Source organism: Lipophrys pholis (genome assembly GCF_963383615.2).
Source record: "Lipophrys pholis genome assembly, chromosome: 4".
Classification (NCBI taxonomy): domain Eukaryota; kingdom Metazoa; phylum Chordata; class Actinopteri; order Blenniiformes; family Blenniidae; genus Lipophrys; species Lipophrys pholis.
The window spans coordinates 33024653-33040996 of NC_137637.1; the positions used below are offsets into that span (position 1 = coordinate 33024653).

Consider the following 16344-nt stretch of genomic DNA (forward strand, 5'->3'; position numbering starts at 1 on the left):
GCTGCACCTGGAAGTGCAGGCTTCCTAGATTTTCCCTTTTCATGTATAATTTATCAATTCATAATTTATTATTAATACGCTCTCTTTATCGCTCGGATTCCGCCACATGTCTCGCGCACGTGTCGCCAGAGAGGAAGCAGAGACGGTATAAAATGCCAGCCGCTTGCCTAAATGTGATCAGTTACTTCTCTATGAAGAAGGGTTGAAATACTTTGAGGGAAAACCAAAACACTGTAGGGCGTTGGAGCTGATTACCCCCCCTACCCAAACGCGGTATAGAAGATAGATGAATTGACACGACAAGTTGTTGTGGTTCAATTAAATGTTTTTTGTTTTTGGTCAAAATTATTAAAGAAGTCAAAGAGTCAAATTTACAGTCAGTGTAGAGGTGGAAGTAAACGATATAGTATTGGACAAAATCATGCCTGCAGTTCAAAAACTTGTATCTGATAGTATTTTTCTACATTAAGAAATAAAAACAACCTTTAACTAAACTTTAACTTGAACTAAATGACGCTTTCGGTGGCTGGTATGTTTTTATGTGAACGAATGAGTCCCTGCCGTGTCTTTTAACTGATTTGTTTTGCTCATTTGTCCTCCTGTCAGCATTAATATATAGATACACCTGTATCTTACAATAAGGCCAGAAAACCTCAGGATCCTTTGTCAGCTTATCATGAAGGTAAATCGAAGACAATCATTGCGTAATGTCAAATGGGAGTTATAACCGTCCCTTCTTGTACCGCTGAACATCCAGTAATATGCGACGTTGCCTCTGGCTGAGATTCATTTCCCCAGAAAGAAATTGACTTACGAGATGGTAATACTGTGTTTATTCATACTGTGGCAAAGGCCACCCATGTCCACTCCTCTCTTACAAACCAATCCACGGGGATTTCATAAGAAGCTAATTTGATATGCTTATCCTTTAATGTACTTGGATGTGATTCTCCATGATAATTTGCAGTGATGGGCACTGTACCAGGAACATGTAGGCCTATTTGTTAAACACAATAAGCCAGCTTTAAAACGGGGTCTCTGCAGCTGAAGGTTGAGAGTGTGTGTGTGGTTCAGACTGTCTCTGCTCAACACAGCTGAGCACATCTTAATTTTAGTTTTTTTTTGTTGTTGTTGTTGTCAGAGCATAAAAAGCAGTGGTGTGTGCGTGCGTGCGTGCGTGCGTTTGTATGTGTGTGTGTGTGCACGCGCCCAACCATTGCTGACAGGCAGATCAGCTCCCTCTGATCACATCCACCCTAATCCCTCCATCCAGCCCTCCCTCCCCTCGTTTTCTGTCTCTAGCTTCACATCTGGGTCTTTTTCCCCGCTCACGTGTGCAGACAGACGAGCTGCACACTCGCAGCAGGCTTCCCTTCACAGCTACACACACACACACACACACACACACACACACACACACACGCACACACACACACACACACACACACACACACACACACACACACACACACACACACACACACAAACCACTGCGCTGCTCGGCTCGGCTCAGCTCGAGGACGTGGAGCGGCACGAGCAGGGAGGCGGCTCAGAGGCTGCAGGAGCTGGATGAACTTTTATCCCTGTTACCTTTTTTTTTTATTAAATGACTTTTAGAGAAGTAGTGAAACCAGTTATTATCCGTCAGTCAGCCAGGCTCCCACTGCAGTTGTTCGTGGCCACGTGTGTTTGCATGTTGGGATGAAAAGGCAGGTGGCATTGTTCTGACGGCAGGAGTTGAATGCATTTGGCAGCAGGGGAGAGGGGAGAGGCAGGGGGTGTGACACGGGAGTGTTGAAGACGGCGTTGCAGCAGAGTTAAAGAGAGCCTAATGGTCTAGTGGAGCGAGAGAGCATCAGCGTGGAGCCAGCAGGGGGAGAGTGAAAGGTAGGTAAAGTGGGGAAAAACAGGGCGAGCGTGCCAGCAAGCAAGCGAGACGACACGAGTACACCCGGAGAAAGAGCGGGAGAATATATAATGGAGGGAGAAAACTTGAGGGCCATTACCAGACACCTGCTCATCCTTGGTAAACAAAAGATTGAAGGAGATGGAGATCAAAGGAAATGGATGGATGGAGGGAAACAGAAGACAGGAAATGAACGTAGCAGGTGGCAGAGGGAGTGAGCAGTCATGGAGAAACCGAAAGATGAAAGTGAGAAGCATTAAAACTGTTGTTGGAATACACTCAATTCATCTTGGTTTGATTCATTGAGCATCAGTCAGAACATAATCACCTGACTTTTCCTGAACATTGACTGTTCAGGACCTCAATAAAATACATATAGAAACAACAGTTCTACATGGTCCAGCGTCTGTGGTTTATAAAGGAAGACCTCAAGGTTACAGGGAAGAAACTTCCAGCTTAAGAAGTAGGAGTCCCAGCAATGGGATGTGTTATAGCAACAAACAAAGATGCATGGATTACAAACTTGCAGCTTCAGAACCAGAGTCCACGAAGAAGACAGACCACAGACAAGCCAAATACATAAGAGATAATGTCAATTATATGCATGACATGTAAATAAATGTCGATTTTAACGAAATATAGCGGAGATATCAGCTGTATTTAAGCAGGTGCCCTGGTTAAATATCTTTATATTACAAAAATACATAGATGTGTTTCCTTTGCATATACTAGTGACATACCTCGGTGTCATTATATTGATTCCAATAAATCGTAATGTTATATTTTGATGATACTATCAAATCACCAGCATGTTATATCTCCTGATTTCTGAGTGTGTGCCCTACATTCTGCTTCTAGTCATAAAAACACTGACAGACTGGAACCCGTTTTGAAGCATTTTTAACACAAATTCTCAGTTACACAGTATTTCACACTTCATGAACTTCCTAACTTCCTAAAAGTCTGAGTTGCATAACATTTACAAAACTCCAGTCTCACTGTTGACATTTCAAAATGTAGACAGGAACAGAAACACTCCCAACGGGGCATGACATTAGCAACCATGTCTGTCTGTTCCGATGGCCCACTGAGTGAATATAATGAGTTACTGAACAAGAATATCAGGAGCCCTAAAACTGAGAGCCCTAATTCAGTGGTCTGATGTGCTCAGTCTTACTCCAAACTTTTGTGAAAACAGAAAACTCTCATTACATTTTGGGTCCGTTTACACGACAATGGTGCTCTGAGCCACTGAAAACGCTCGCAAAGATGGCCCTTATTGAAAACACTCGCTCTCTGAGGAAACGAGGGGGAAAATGTAACTCCTGCATGCTGCAGTCATTATTCTGCTTTAATCACAAAACTCTAATCCAGCTCCGTTGCAAGGCAGTAGTGAAAGTGATCGCTGGATATCGGGGCAATGTAGGTGAAACAAACAAAGTCAGCTTTATTTATGTAGCACCGCGTACAACACAGTCATTTCTAGGTGCTTTTAACAGAGAGAAACCCAACAAATCCAGATGAGCGAGCGTGCATGACGGGGGAAAGGTTACTCTTCTCAAACAAAGAAAAGCACACAGTTGTCTCTTCTGTCAGATCCTGACTGACCCTGGCCTCATGTTGAGGTTAACTAAGGCCTCGTTCACACTGCAGGGAAACGCGACCCAATTCTGGGTTTTTTTTATTTACTCACAAGTGACTCATATCCGACCTGGTTTGTGGCCGTGTGAAAACGGCAATTACGATTTTTTTTTTCACACCAGACGCAGGCCTCGATCCTATGTGGTACCAATTCTGATATTTTTCTACATGCGACTGCTTCGCCTCTGACGTCAAGGATCACCGCCGGAGGAAGCGGCTCCGCCAAAATGTTAAAAGCTTTTAAAAGCTGTGTTCTCTTTTTACTTCATTCTCCTTCTTCTATCCCTCCTCATGTTGTCTAGATTTCGTCGACTCGCTTTTAAGAACCACTTGAAAATGAATCTACACGCTGACCAGCGTTGCCAGATATGGCAGTATCCACCAACTGGAGAGCCAAACTCTCTTACCTTATAACTTTGTATATTTTGTGCATTTGTGTGTTTATGGCGTGTTCATTACTACACATAATAGTTTTACAGTTTTATCATGATTCCAACACAGGCTGAGATTTGATATTTTCATGTGTCACAGCACAGGCGTGACTAATGCCGGTAACATTAATGATGGTTGGGTTACATTAAAATGTGCCCGTGAGTCAGCGTGAGGAACGAGCTCTCGCAGCGCTGCAGCGTCGTGGAATTCTGTCCATCGCTCACGTTATTAGTTACACCTGCGTTTGACAAGTCAAAGTGACCACTTCAATCAACACCTGCAGTCCATTATCTACAGCTCGGTACATACGTGTTGCGTGAATGGAATGACTGTGACTGTGACTGTTGCAGTCACTGCATTTGTTCACAGATAAAACCCTCCTGAATGTCGTACCAGGACGTACGCCCTGAGCGCCATGCATTAAGCACATTGAAGTTTCAATGTTGTTTAATTTAAAGCTTCCACTATGACCCCGTTCACCTGGTAACATGACAACGGTCAGTTTTTACATTTTCGTTTCACAAAGGTTTTGCATTTACACAGAAACGGCACAAACACTGAGACCACGTTTACACGTACCCGGGTATTTGAAAAAAACTGCTACGACCCACCACAAACGATGATTCCTGGAAACTCCGGCCACAGTGAAGATGTGGATAAACTCTGTGTCTCCGGTTGCATCTAAAGGGGGCGAGGCGGATATTTACGTCACAATTTGTCAATTTGTGGGTTTTTTTCCAGCATTCTGATTGGCTATCATGGTTTCATCCTTCTTGTTTCACTGCCCCCTACAGGTTTGGCTGCTCATAGTCGCTCTGAACCAGGTGGATACGAGGTCCGTGTAAAATAATATTTTTTTTTCAAACGTAAAATATCCGTTTTTGTAAAAACCCGGGTACATGTAAACGTGGCCCGAAAATGATGTAGTTTTCATGCCAGGCCACCAGTTGGAGCCATTGTTTGTTTTTGTATTAAAACCACACACACGTGTACAGAAGCACCGTTGTCAGAATTTCCCATTTTCATTTTTAAACATTGTGTAAACAGCACCTATATCAGTACATAAGTAGGACAGGCACACAAACTTGGATGTGGAACATTTCAACCAAAAGGTGTTGCTAAATTATGTTACAAGACTTTTTTGTTTCTGAGTTTTTGGAGTCGGACTTAAAAAAAACCTAAAAAAAAACAACAAAAAACAAACTACCAGGTCACACTTTTCCACAATATGCAAAAAAGTGACTTTTAAGACACAATGAGCCTAAAAACACATTTGCAATCACTGTCACTTGATTTGTATGCAGAGATCACTTTTTTTGTGTGTCTGTTTTCTTCATGCATTTTCATTTGTTACACGTTAAGTGCATTAATTTGATGAGGCGTTTTTGGAAACAAAGCGGCCAGAAATGAATCAGTGTTTCTGTAATTATGAGAAACGTACAGCAGAACAATTACGCATCATTTGTCACCATTTTCATAAATGACAGAAATCACTCACAAGCGTCATTGATGTCGAGGTTTAAAACAATTCAGTGACTTATCATCAGTTTACCATCAATAGTTTGTTACCAAATATCAACATGTTAGGTCTCAGATGAACACAGCGACATACACATACCGTGTTAAAGAACTGTTTCTTGTTTGATCCCATTCCCCTTTCTCACTATTATTTTTTATTCTTTTTTATAATAATTAGTGCCAAAATATTTAAGTTCATTTTATCCATTTGTGAGGACACATTCAGCTCAGCTACCAGGTTGTGAATTTTGTGTAAATTTTAAGGCCTGAATCAGGAAAAAGGAATATCATTGGAAAAACTTCTATTCATGTACTGTGATGTCCTTCTATAAGCAAGACAGAACTGAAATAACTACATCTTAAATGTGGTTTGTTAAGTTCGTGGCTGGAGTAGCTCTCTCTCTATGAAATGAGACGTCTACGTTAATGACTTCAGAAACTATTTAAAGCAGAACATTTACCATAGTAATTCAGAATGCCACTAGAAGCACATGTTTAGGGTCAACTGAGGATTGTACACGGCACATATCTTGGTGTTCTTCTTCTGGGTACCATTTTTGAGAGTTTAAAGAAAGTAGTGATGCAAGTCCTTGAACTGAATTAAACCCAAATGGACAGATGGAAAAGCAGTTGACAAACGCAGCTTCTTTTTCTCACCAAATCCTGTCGTGCTCTCGACATGGCTTTTATGTTTCAGACCTTTGAGTGAAAAGTTTGATTTATTTTTTTTCTTTTCATCATTACTTGATTAGAGTACGCCATCAATCATGAAAGGTGTTCAAAGAAGACTTTTTCAAGGGTAATATCCAAAAGAAAAAGATACATTTGATCTGTTTTACTGGGGTTGGAACGTACAGCCTTGTAAGTCTTTAAAGAGTCACAATTTATATTTGCTCATTTGACCTGGTGGAGAAGACTGAAATCGTTGAAGTTAATGTGAGAATTAATGTTTAATTTCTTAATCCTCTCTCTCTCTCTCTCTCTCTCTCTCTCTCTCTCTCTCTCTCTCTCTCTCTCTCTCTCTCTCTCTCTCTCTCTCTCTCGATGAGTGGTTTTGTACACAGCTTGCAGGCTCCATTGATGGCTGCCTCTGTCACACTAAAGAGTTAATTTTGACCTCAGGAAATTTTCCACTGTTGGTTTTTCCACTCCAGGTGATTCATTAGAAGGGTGGCTCCACTGTCTGCGTGCACGTGTATATGTACAGTTGTGCACAGCAGGGTTTTCCCCTTGTCCCACATTAAAAACGGTGGTGCCGGACGTGTTCAGTTTACATGAGTAAATTATAGGAAAACAAATAAAGCAAAATTAAATCTAGTTTACATTTAAATGAGCGTAGAAGATTAAAGTTTTTAAGATATTGTTGACCACACATAGGCCCTTTAACACAACAATGATCTGGAGGCTCTAAAGCTCCATTTCCATGACGTTTGTGTTTTGGGGGTCCATTTACGTGACCACAAGGCTTGGAGCCACTGAACCCTGAGACTCTCACTGTTTTGAAATCACCTCTCAAGGTGGAACTTTTCACTGAAGCTGTGATTTTGTATGCACTTACTTGGCAAGGCGATATGTGACGTACAGTATTGAGACGGCAGGACATACCAGGAATTCAAAAGCTTTGGATTTTCTATCACAAAAAATAGCCTGATCGTCCAGGGCGATGAACTCGGCCAACTTCTCTTCTTTTTTACAGTCCAGTTTGTTGCTTCACTGTTTACTCTTTTGATGTCGTGTCAAATTGATTGTATCGGCCGGTACTGCAGATATTCCAAGTGGCTGTTGGACTGTTTTCATTTTCTGCTTTACAACATGTCGCAAACGGTGGTCAGCTTATGCATGCTTATAAAAAAAGAAATTGTAAGTTCATATCTATACATATGTTAAAAAAATAGTTAAAAATAAAACAGGTGTATTGAAGCACTCTGAGGCCTTTTTACGCCATGTGTTGGTATCGCCTACGCAAAGCGGTCCACCTGCTCCAAAACAGGACCGAAGCACAAAAGAACTAGAACATTTCTAATGACATTTTTTCCCAAAATTCCTTCCCCTTCAACTGGCAGATTTTTATCAAGTTTGCCAAACGTTCACTAAACTCAATATTCCCAAATTTTCTGCACGTCTTGATGTGCTTTTTTGTGTTCATGCTGACGGAGCGGGACCAGTCACGGGTTGAAAGTGAGCCTTGGACAGTGATGTCTGCGCCTTGCCTCTTAAAGAGTCAGGCATACATACAAAACACGTTCAGAGCAATTACAATCTAAAATAACCATCCTCCCAAACTGTCAAAATAATGATTGAGAGGTTTTTATAAATGGAAAAAGGAGCCATGCGTGTCCTAATGGGTTTCACTCAGCATTCCATAATGTTTAGCTTTGAGTCTTTATACATAGAAGTGACACATGTATGTATATTTGTCTCTATTCATATTTACCTCAGCCTTTGTATGAGCATGTGGTGCCCAGCGGTTAGTGTCTGTGTGTGTTTAAGCAGCTGTTTCATACAAAGCTGTAAGTCATCCACTCAACAGGAGTTAATCCAGTCTTGGTAAAGGTTGTAGACTCAGCAGAGCAGCTCTATTATTTTCCCCGTCCCTCTGTCACTCTCTCTCTCTCTCCATTCAACTTACCTCTAACTTGCCTTTTCAAATATATTCTCACCGAGTCGCTGTGTAAAGGAAATGTTTGGTATAATTTCAAGGTTGTCGTGTTCTTGTCAAATAATGGTTCTGGTCAACAAAACTACATGGCTTATAAAACATCAGAGTAATGACGTGTTGGGAAATTATATAACGTAGTTCTTCCAGGAAATGAGTTTTAAATTAAAGTAGCTGCTGGAAAACTCATGTGGGCCATATTTCTAGTGTCATGAAGTAATGCAGTACATTTAGACACATACTACAAAGTTTCATATTTTATTTCCAAGTTTCCGAGTGTTCAAAATCTCAAATCCCCAAACAGTTTTACATTTTCTCTTTTTTTTTCGTTCATATTCACATTGGACACATTGGACACATTGGACACTGGGCCGTGTAGATGGTGGACGTGTGACATTAACCCACTGTTACTTCTGGAGTGTGAAGATTTAATCTTTGTTTCCATAACAGTCGCAATATGAGCATATGCATATACAGAGAAGTACTAATAAAGCGTTGGCCCTGTAATGTGGATTTAACTTATGCTATAAAATATTTTATGGAGATCCAACCAATAAACACGCCCTCACCATATTTACCTTCTGTATATGATGCCCTTTCGCTGTGCTTGTCTGGCCCCTCAGGGTATCGCTGGAAATCACCGGAAAATCCTGAATCAAATAAAGATTCTGTTGCTATTCGCTATATTACATCTGAAATGGTCAAATTATTCATTTTCTTGGCCATTATGAATTATTGGTTGTGTCAATTGTTCTCTTACAAAACTAGTGTTTCACAGTGGGGGGAAAATGAAAAATAGTTTTAATTTACTTATTTACTGAACTTGAAATTTAGACATTTAAACAACGATTTCCAGACAAAGACTGGGATTGTGAGGGAAAAGTGAAACAGTGCAACAGTATCTTACAAAAATCATGTTTTTTTTTTTATCAAGAGATAATTATTAATGAGAAAAACTCAAGTCAACTTAAGGGAATTACTTTACACCAGTCTTTACACCATACAAATACTTATGTTGTTGTTTTTGTAATGTCGAAAAATTGCTTGATTATTTTTGAGTCGAACTCCTCGATTCCGAGGAGCCAAATGGGTATGGTCGGATTTCGCCATGGCGTTTACGTCTGGACTATGACCTTTGTGTATGTGCTCTGAGATCATCGCCACCCTGTGTGGCCAAAGCATGGAAGAACATGGACGAATGGCTTTGAGCTCCGAGAACAAAAAACTTTGCATTTCTCCAAAAACTGCAATACCTCGCACTGAGGTCGCACTGATTTTACTCAGGATCGATTAACTCAATATGACTTAAATACAGTTTGTGTAACAATCTGATTCCAAATGTCTTTTAACTGAATAAACTAAGGGGTACATATTTGTCAGGTATTTGAAGGAAACAGCAGCAAATCTTAGCCACTCCTAATATATTCAATTGCTGTTTGATTTATTGTTATTATAAATACACTATACAATCTGAGTGCTATGTGGATGACACTCGGCTCTACTACCAAACCCACCTCCCTCCCAAGACTGCCTACCCGACATCAAGTCCCGGTTCTCCCTCACCCAAATCTGGATCTCCCTTCCCCCCAATGTCCCAAACATTAATCCCTGGATGCTTTTTAAACTGTATTTTAACTTGTTCGTTGTCCTCGGGTGTCCAGAAAGTGGCTGATAAATAAGTAAGAAAAACACTAACATGTCGTTTGTGTTTGTCAATACAAAGTAGAATGCTCTATTTAATGCATGAGTTCATATGGAGCATTCAGGAAAACAGTTGGGGCGAACGCAGCAGGTACATATTACAGTTTAGCCAGAGAAACGGAATAATCTTTTTTTATTTGTTATGAACAGAATTGCAGTAACCACTCTTGAGCTGTGTAAATAAATCAGAGTTGACTTGATTTACTTTCATGAGAAAACATAATTCCCTGAAATGAGCAGTTTTATTTGAACAATTTAACCACATTAAGATGTGAAGCCTTTGTGTGATCCGGGGTGTATTCGCTTATATTCACATTGTTTTGTTGGGCTGCCTGCCTGCAATAAGTCGTGTTGTTTATAATTCCGTCTCGCAGGCTACAATCTTAAGCACTTTCCCATCTTGTCAGTATCATTTCTTTTGAACAATACTTCTCCTTGACACGGGTTACTGGTTCACATTGTCAGATCTTACTAAGTATGACACTGCAGCCGTGTCTTATCAAGGAACATGTCACAGCTTCTTTGTACGTGACTGCAGGGAACCGCTGCCTGTGTTATTTTCGTGGCAGTTCTTGTTACCTGTGTGTGTGTGTGTGTGTGTGTGTGTGTGTGTGTGTGTGTGTGTGTGTGTGTGTGTGTGTGTGTGTGTGTGTGTGTGTGTGTGTGTGTGTGTGTGTGTGTGTGTGTGTGTGTGTGTGTGTGTGTGTGTGACACTGACAGCTCCGCTCGTCTGGCTTCGTTCGGGAGCGTCGCTGTTTGACGCCGTGTTCGGCAGACTGTGAATAGGTTTCCTGTTGCGCAGTGATGAGTAAAAGAGTTGTCGTCCTCGCTGGAGCGGCGGAGGTTACGCATAGTCACTCTCATCATCATCACACAACCAGACGAGGGTCTGCAAAGTGGAAGACAAAAAAAAGAAGAAGAAACCTAAAGAGGTGTTTACAGATTTAGTCACACAGACATGGGGACGGGGAGATGTGGTCACTCACCATCTTGGGTTTATGCTTCAATGAGTTAATCATAACACATGCAGACTGACGGGAGACTTTAGTGTCGGCGTCTCACCCTGTAAGGAAGTGCTCAGCAGCAGTTTCTCTCTTTTCAAATGTTTTGTGGTCCCAGTTTCTTTTTTAATTATCACAGTCTTAATCACAGGATATCCAGCTGAAACTGAGTTAATTCCAATTATTTTCAGGGAAATATTGGTATTTTTATAGTTTTGTAGAAACAAAAAGTTACTTTAAGTTTCTAATTAATGTCCCATGATCTTACATACAGTAAAACAGTCAGAGTCTCACAACATGTAGTCTGTGATACAAATCGCTGGTAACGTTAAGGGAGAATTCCATTGAAGACAGAAAAACAGTTCAGTATCAAATACCTCTGGTAGTAACCACATAAAATAAAATGATACAAACAACCGTTTGTGATTAATTTCTTCATAGGCTCAGTATTTTTTTTTTTGTTTCCTCACAATAGTCGCTGCATGAAAAACCTGTGTTTTGATAGGAATGTTAATTAACTATGTGGTTTCTAAATAAGGTCTCACAGTGGTGATTGAGCTGTTGACTTGTAAACAAAGCCCTTCGGTTGTCAGTATTATGAGCAATGTGAGAACAGCAAAGGGTGTCACACCCTCAATCTGCCTGCTTCCAATGCAACAGAATGGCTCTTCAGACAGTTTGGGTAAGAACTTTCTTTTTACAGTTTCGGTCTGGTAGTGGAAGTTTGTGGAAGAATCTTAAGCTGGAACCAATGATGTCGATTCATCCGTCTCCCACACATGGAGCCGATCAGGAACATGTTGGTAGTTGATCACAGGCTCACAAACACTCGTATTCATATTCCCATCCAGAGGGGAAATTTCATTTCATTTTTGTACTTCGGTCATGCTCAAAATCAGACATCAACAGTCAACACCAGTTACCCAAAGACACAAAGAAACAGTGACTAAGTACAGCAGAACAATATGTTTAGGTTGCATGAAAAGTAGTGGGAAGAAGTAAAGGTTAATAAATCCTGTCCCTTCTCCATGAATAATACAGTATATGATTTTCTCCGTATTTATTTCCTTTTTAGCTTCCACTTATTTTATTATCAATTAATTCCAACATGTTAGAACTTGAGAAATTAAGGAAATTTAGGGAAATTCAGCAAGGGATTAAACAGGAGTACAGAAAACCTGGGGAACTTACAAACTCCACACACAAAGCTTCTCAAGCGGACTCTAACTAGGGATCCTGGTGAACAGGGGAGCCTCTACCCTACTGCACTGAGGTATGATCAGGTAAATCGTACTCAAGTTAAAGTATCGATGCCACTGTGTGGCTCAAATGCTCATAAATGAATTCATGCCATGTGGCTTCTCCTGAGAACTGGATGTGTCTGATGATCTGCTCTCTCATTGTGGTCCTTGTATGAGCTTTTTTTTTTTTTTTTTTTTTTTTATTATTAGAATGGTTTCTATTTTAGCCTTGCAGAACTAACCTTAAAGGGGACATATCATGCTAAATCCACTTTTTTAGCCCTTAAATGCATTTTGTTGTATATTTAGAGTGTTTAGAAGTACAGAAAAGTTCAAAGTAGTCTCTTCAGGTGCTCCGTTGATATCTTTATATTCTGTTTTGGTCATATTTTGCGATCGGTTTCGATTTTTCTATTCTCTATTACGTTTTTTGAACAATGACGTCACAGTATTCTCAGCGGAACTGCCAAATTAGGACATCGACATTTCGAGCAATCCGCCATTTTTGTTTCTCGCTGCGATTTTGTAGTCCAACCGAAGTTACGAGAGGATAAGTCGAAATGTTCGGTTGTTGGATGTAGTAACCCACAAGCTTCGTTACACCGTCTCCCAGCATCAGAACCTTTTCGAAGTGCCTGGTTGAGTTTTATTTTTCACAGAAATGTACCCACATCTGTGGGTAAGGTCATTTTTGTGTGCGCGAATCACTTTAAGGACGACTGCTTCAGCAACCTCCGCCAGTATAAAGAAGGATTTGCCGAAAGACTTCGTCTGATTGAGCGGTCAGTTCCTTCTATCTATGGAGACGACGAACAGAGCACTTCGGTAAGCTGTATATAACGCTAAAAAGTGTGATGATAAGACGTCCCTGTCATTGTTTTGTTAGCATTAGCAGTTGCACCGTCTTCATATGTTAGCGCTGTGTGCTCGTTTTAGATTATAATGTAACTTCTGTGTTAAATAGTCGTTGTAATACAGGCAGTATTGTAGTAGTGGGCATGGATGGAGAAGTTAGTGTAAATATAGTAACACACCATTGCGTTACATCCATATGAAGACGTTGTTCTGTAGGTGCATCATGGTCATTTTCATCTCGCTCCGCCGGGTCCGACTCTGGCTCCAACATGTATGGCTGGATGGACAAATCTTCCGTTGTTGACATTTTGTAAATAATGTGTGAATATAAAGTTTCTGCGCCGCTAGATAATTGTATCTGTTCTATCAAACTACAAAGATGGCCGAACAGGGTGGCGTTGAACCGAGTGTCACCTCTGCAACCTGGAGAGGAGGAGGGGTATGAAGTGTCTCATTTGCATTTGAAGAGACCGCCCCAAAACGAGTTGCTCTCAGAAGCACATCAGAAAAGGGGTTGAAAAGGGGCCTGTGGAGCTCTAATAATGAGGAATTCAGACCCAAGCATTGCAGTTTCGCGTTGTATAGACCACAACTGTATGATTTATATGTAAAAAGGAAGGATTTAAAAGCATGATATGTCTCCTTTAATAAAATAGTTTTGAAATGTAAATACTAAAATAAAAGCAATAAATGGTTGGTATAAGACACATCCCAGTGTCTACTGAACACTCAATACCGATAACACAGCTGTCTACTCTTGGGATGTATTTATTTACCTACTTCAGTTTTTAACAGATCTTCTCCCTCTGCGTTTTGTGTTCCCAGACCCCTGAACCAGCCGAGCACTTTACCAGGCCGGACTGTCAAACTGCTGCCCACACTCTCAACAACAATCGTAGCAGCAGCCTCAGTAGAACCACTCATTCCCACGCCTACAGAAACCCCAGCACCGGTTCCTCTTCCTCCTCACACACGCAGAACCAGAGTTTCCAGCAGCCTCCACACCCGGATGGGGCGCCGGGCCCACCCTCGGAGCCGGAGGTCCCGCCTGGTTTAGCCGCAACCCTGGAGCACATCCTCGGTCAGCTGAGTATTCTCACTCAGGTAAGCAGAAGATGCGCTAATCTTTCATCGCAAACATCACGTCCTGTACTTTGGATGTGCCGGCCGCCCACACTGTTCAGAACAAAAGCTTTTTCTTTTTATTCTTTTTTTACTTTTCAACCTGCAGGCCAGATATGGTTTCAGCTGCATAGACACATTTTTCACTTCAACGTTCAGTGTACTCCATTACACTGAAACTGCACTGTTGTGTCTTCCTGGTGTGGTTCACAATTTGAGAACTTTCTTGCAGCCTTTGTTGACACAAATGCTCGGACGGTGTAGAGACAAAGTTTTTTTTAGTTAAAAAAAACCCAAAAAGTTCGCCGTCCACTTCTGTTCCACTTCATCCAACTCGGGATGGATCCCAGCTCCCCGTGTGTGAATTCACTCGTCTATCGCAGGGAAATGAAAGAGAGCGGGACAGTCTCTCACACTCACATTCACACCCATGGGCAGTTTAAATCAGAATATGGGAGGAAAGCGAGGAATCCCAGGGATGCACATGTAGAACATGTAGAACATGTAGAACATGTAGACCCGATACAGAAAGCCCCCAAGCTGAGCTTAGATAGAACCGAGGTTCCCCTCGGTATGACGTGAGAGTGCTAAACACTGTACCACTGTCCGGCCATATTTCACTGCTGGACACATGTTTAAATTCCACTGAGCCAGTGGTTCCCAAAGTGGGGGGCGCGCCCCCTAAAGGAGGCGCAGTGCCATTGCAGGGGGGGTATGAATGAATGAAAAGATTAATGCTTGGGCACTGCGAGCATAATGGACAAGTTTTTGACTGGGCGCCCACGTAAACACAAAGCAGAAGATAAAACATTGTTAAATATGCCCCCCCCCCCCCTCCCCCCAAATAAAAAAGAAAAAATCCTGTTAGACTAAACATAATTACAGGTGCTAGAAATGACCCTGTCAGCAAAGAATAATGTTCCACTGTAAATACTTAAACTGTAAAGGTGGTTAAAAGAGGATGTAGTTTATTTTATTGTAATTTACGCGTTTTGTAATTCTTTTGGGGGGGGGGCATTAACTAAAGATGAGCAAACAGCTCATATCCATGCAGACCATACTGACATTTTTGCCTTTTTCTTATTCATCTGTTTATGATTTTACTACTTTTGGGGGAGTTAATATTTGATCTTTTGCGTTTGTGTGATCGGTTCTAGAAAAAGTTTTAAAAACATTTCTGTGGTAAAAACCAGTCTGTGTTCCTCGGTTGCACTCACACTGCTCACAGTTTGATGGTTCATGGAGGCCAGACACGGTTTAAAGTCGAACCAAACCAGAGCCTGCAATGATAAAAATAGATTGTTGAACAAAAACAATAAAGAACAGCAACCAGTTTAGGCCCTAAATACTCTGCTTACTATCAATGTGTCGTAATTTATTTTTTCTCCCCTGTTTTTTTTTAAACATGTGATTAATATTAATCACGGAGACGGTGGTTCTGTTCAGTAGATGAGGCTGGACTGGGTTCGTCAGATCTGTTGCTGGTGAGGTTTACGTTGGGAGGGATCAGGATGATCTGGATTCAGAATGAGTTCATTAGAGGAGACAGTTTGATGGGAAAGTGAGAGAGACGAAGAAGGACAGAGGAAACTGAAAGTATTGGGGGAAGATGAGGCACTTTGGCAACACATAACAAAAATAATACATTATTTAAATTTCTTTACCTCCAGACTATGCTCTTGTCAGACGTGTTCTAAAAGAAAACAACTTTCTCTGCACTGATTAATAGACCAACACCTGCGTACATTATTGTAACCTAAAGCTGCAGAACTCCACTGTTTACAAAAAGACTCGAAGCCATTAACATGTAAGTGGTAACTCGCTGCCGACAGCGAGGAGAGCAGCTGGTCTCGGCTTAACCAATCTCCTAATATGTAGGTAATTACATATAGACATGTAAGACGAAGGAGTTCTGTACTCTTGCTTTATTATTTGTAATTAGTGAATCATTTTATACATCCTTTGCACCTTTGGTGGCCACTCTGCTGAGTCTGAGGACTCCGAGGCTCAAATCACCGCTCACATCATTGGGTTTTTCTCACCACCACATAATTCAATGAACAACATCAATAACGTCCAAATCTGTCATTGTACGCCGGAATTGTATGTGTCCCTGTCTGCTACAAATGCTTAAAAAGCCACAGTCCTTTCACTTCTCTGTTTAACCAGCTTTTATTGGGAGAATTAGGCTACATCAGTGCACTGTAAATAGATCCAGCAGGGAAACACCCATTAGTCTTAAGCTCATTGCAATCCTCCCATAATCACATT

The 16344-nt window shown here is 41.1% G+C and overlaps 1 protein-coding gene across 1 annotated transcript in view; it reads left to right on the top strand.

The window, feature by feature from the left end:
* Positions 1–16344, top strand: part of poc1a (POC1 centriolar protein A) — a 43901-nt gene that overhangs the window by 17639 nt on the left and 9918 nt on the right. The window contains exon 10 of the mRNA XM_080460944.1: positions 13777–14055. Within this exon, the coding sequence (XP_080317070.1) occupies positions 13777–14055 (279 nt within the window). The remainder of the gene's footprint in view (positions 1–13776; positions 14056–16344) is intronic.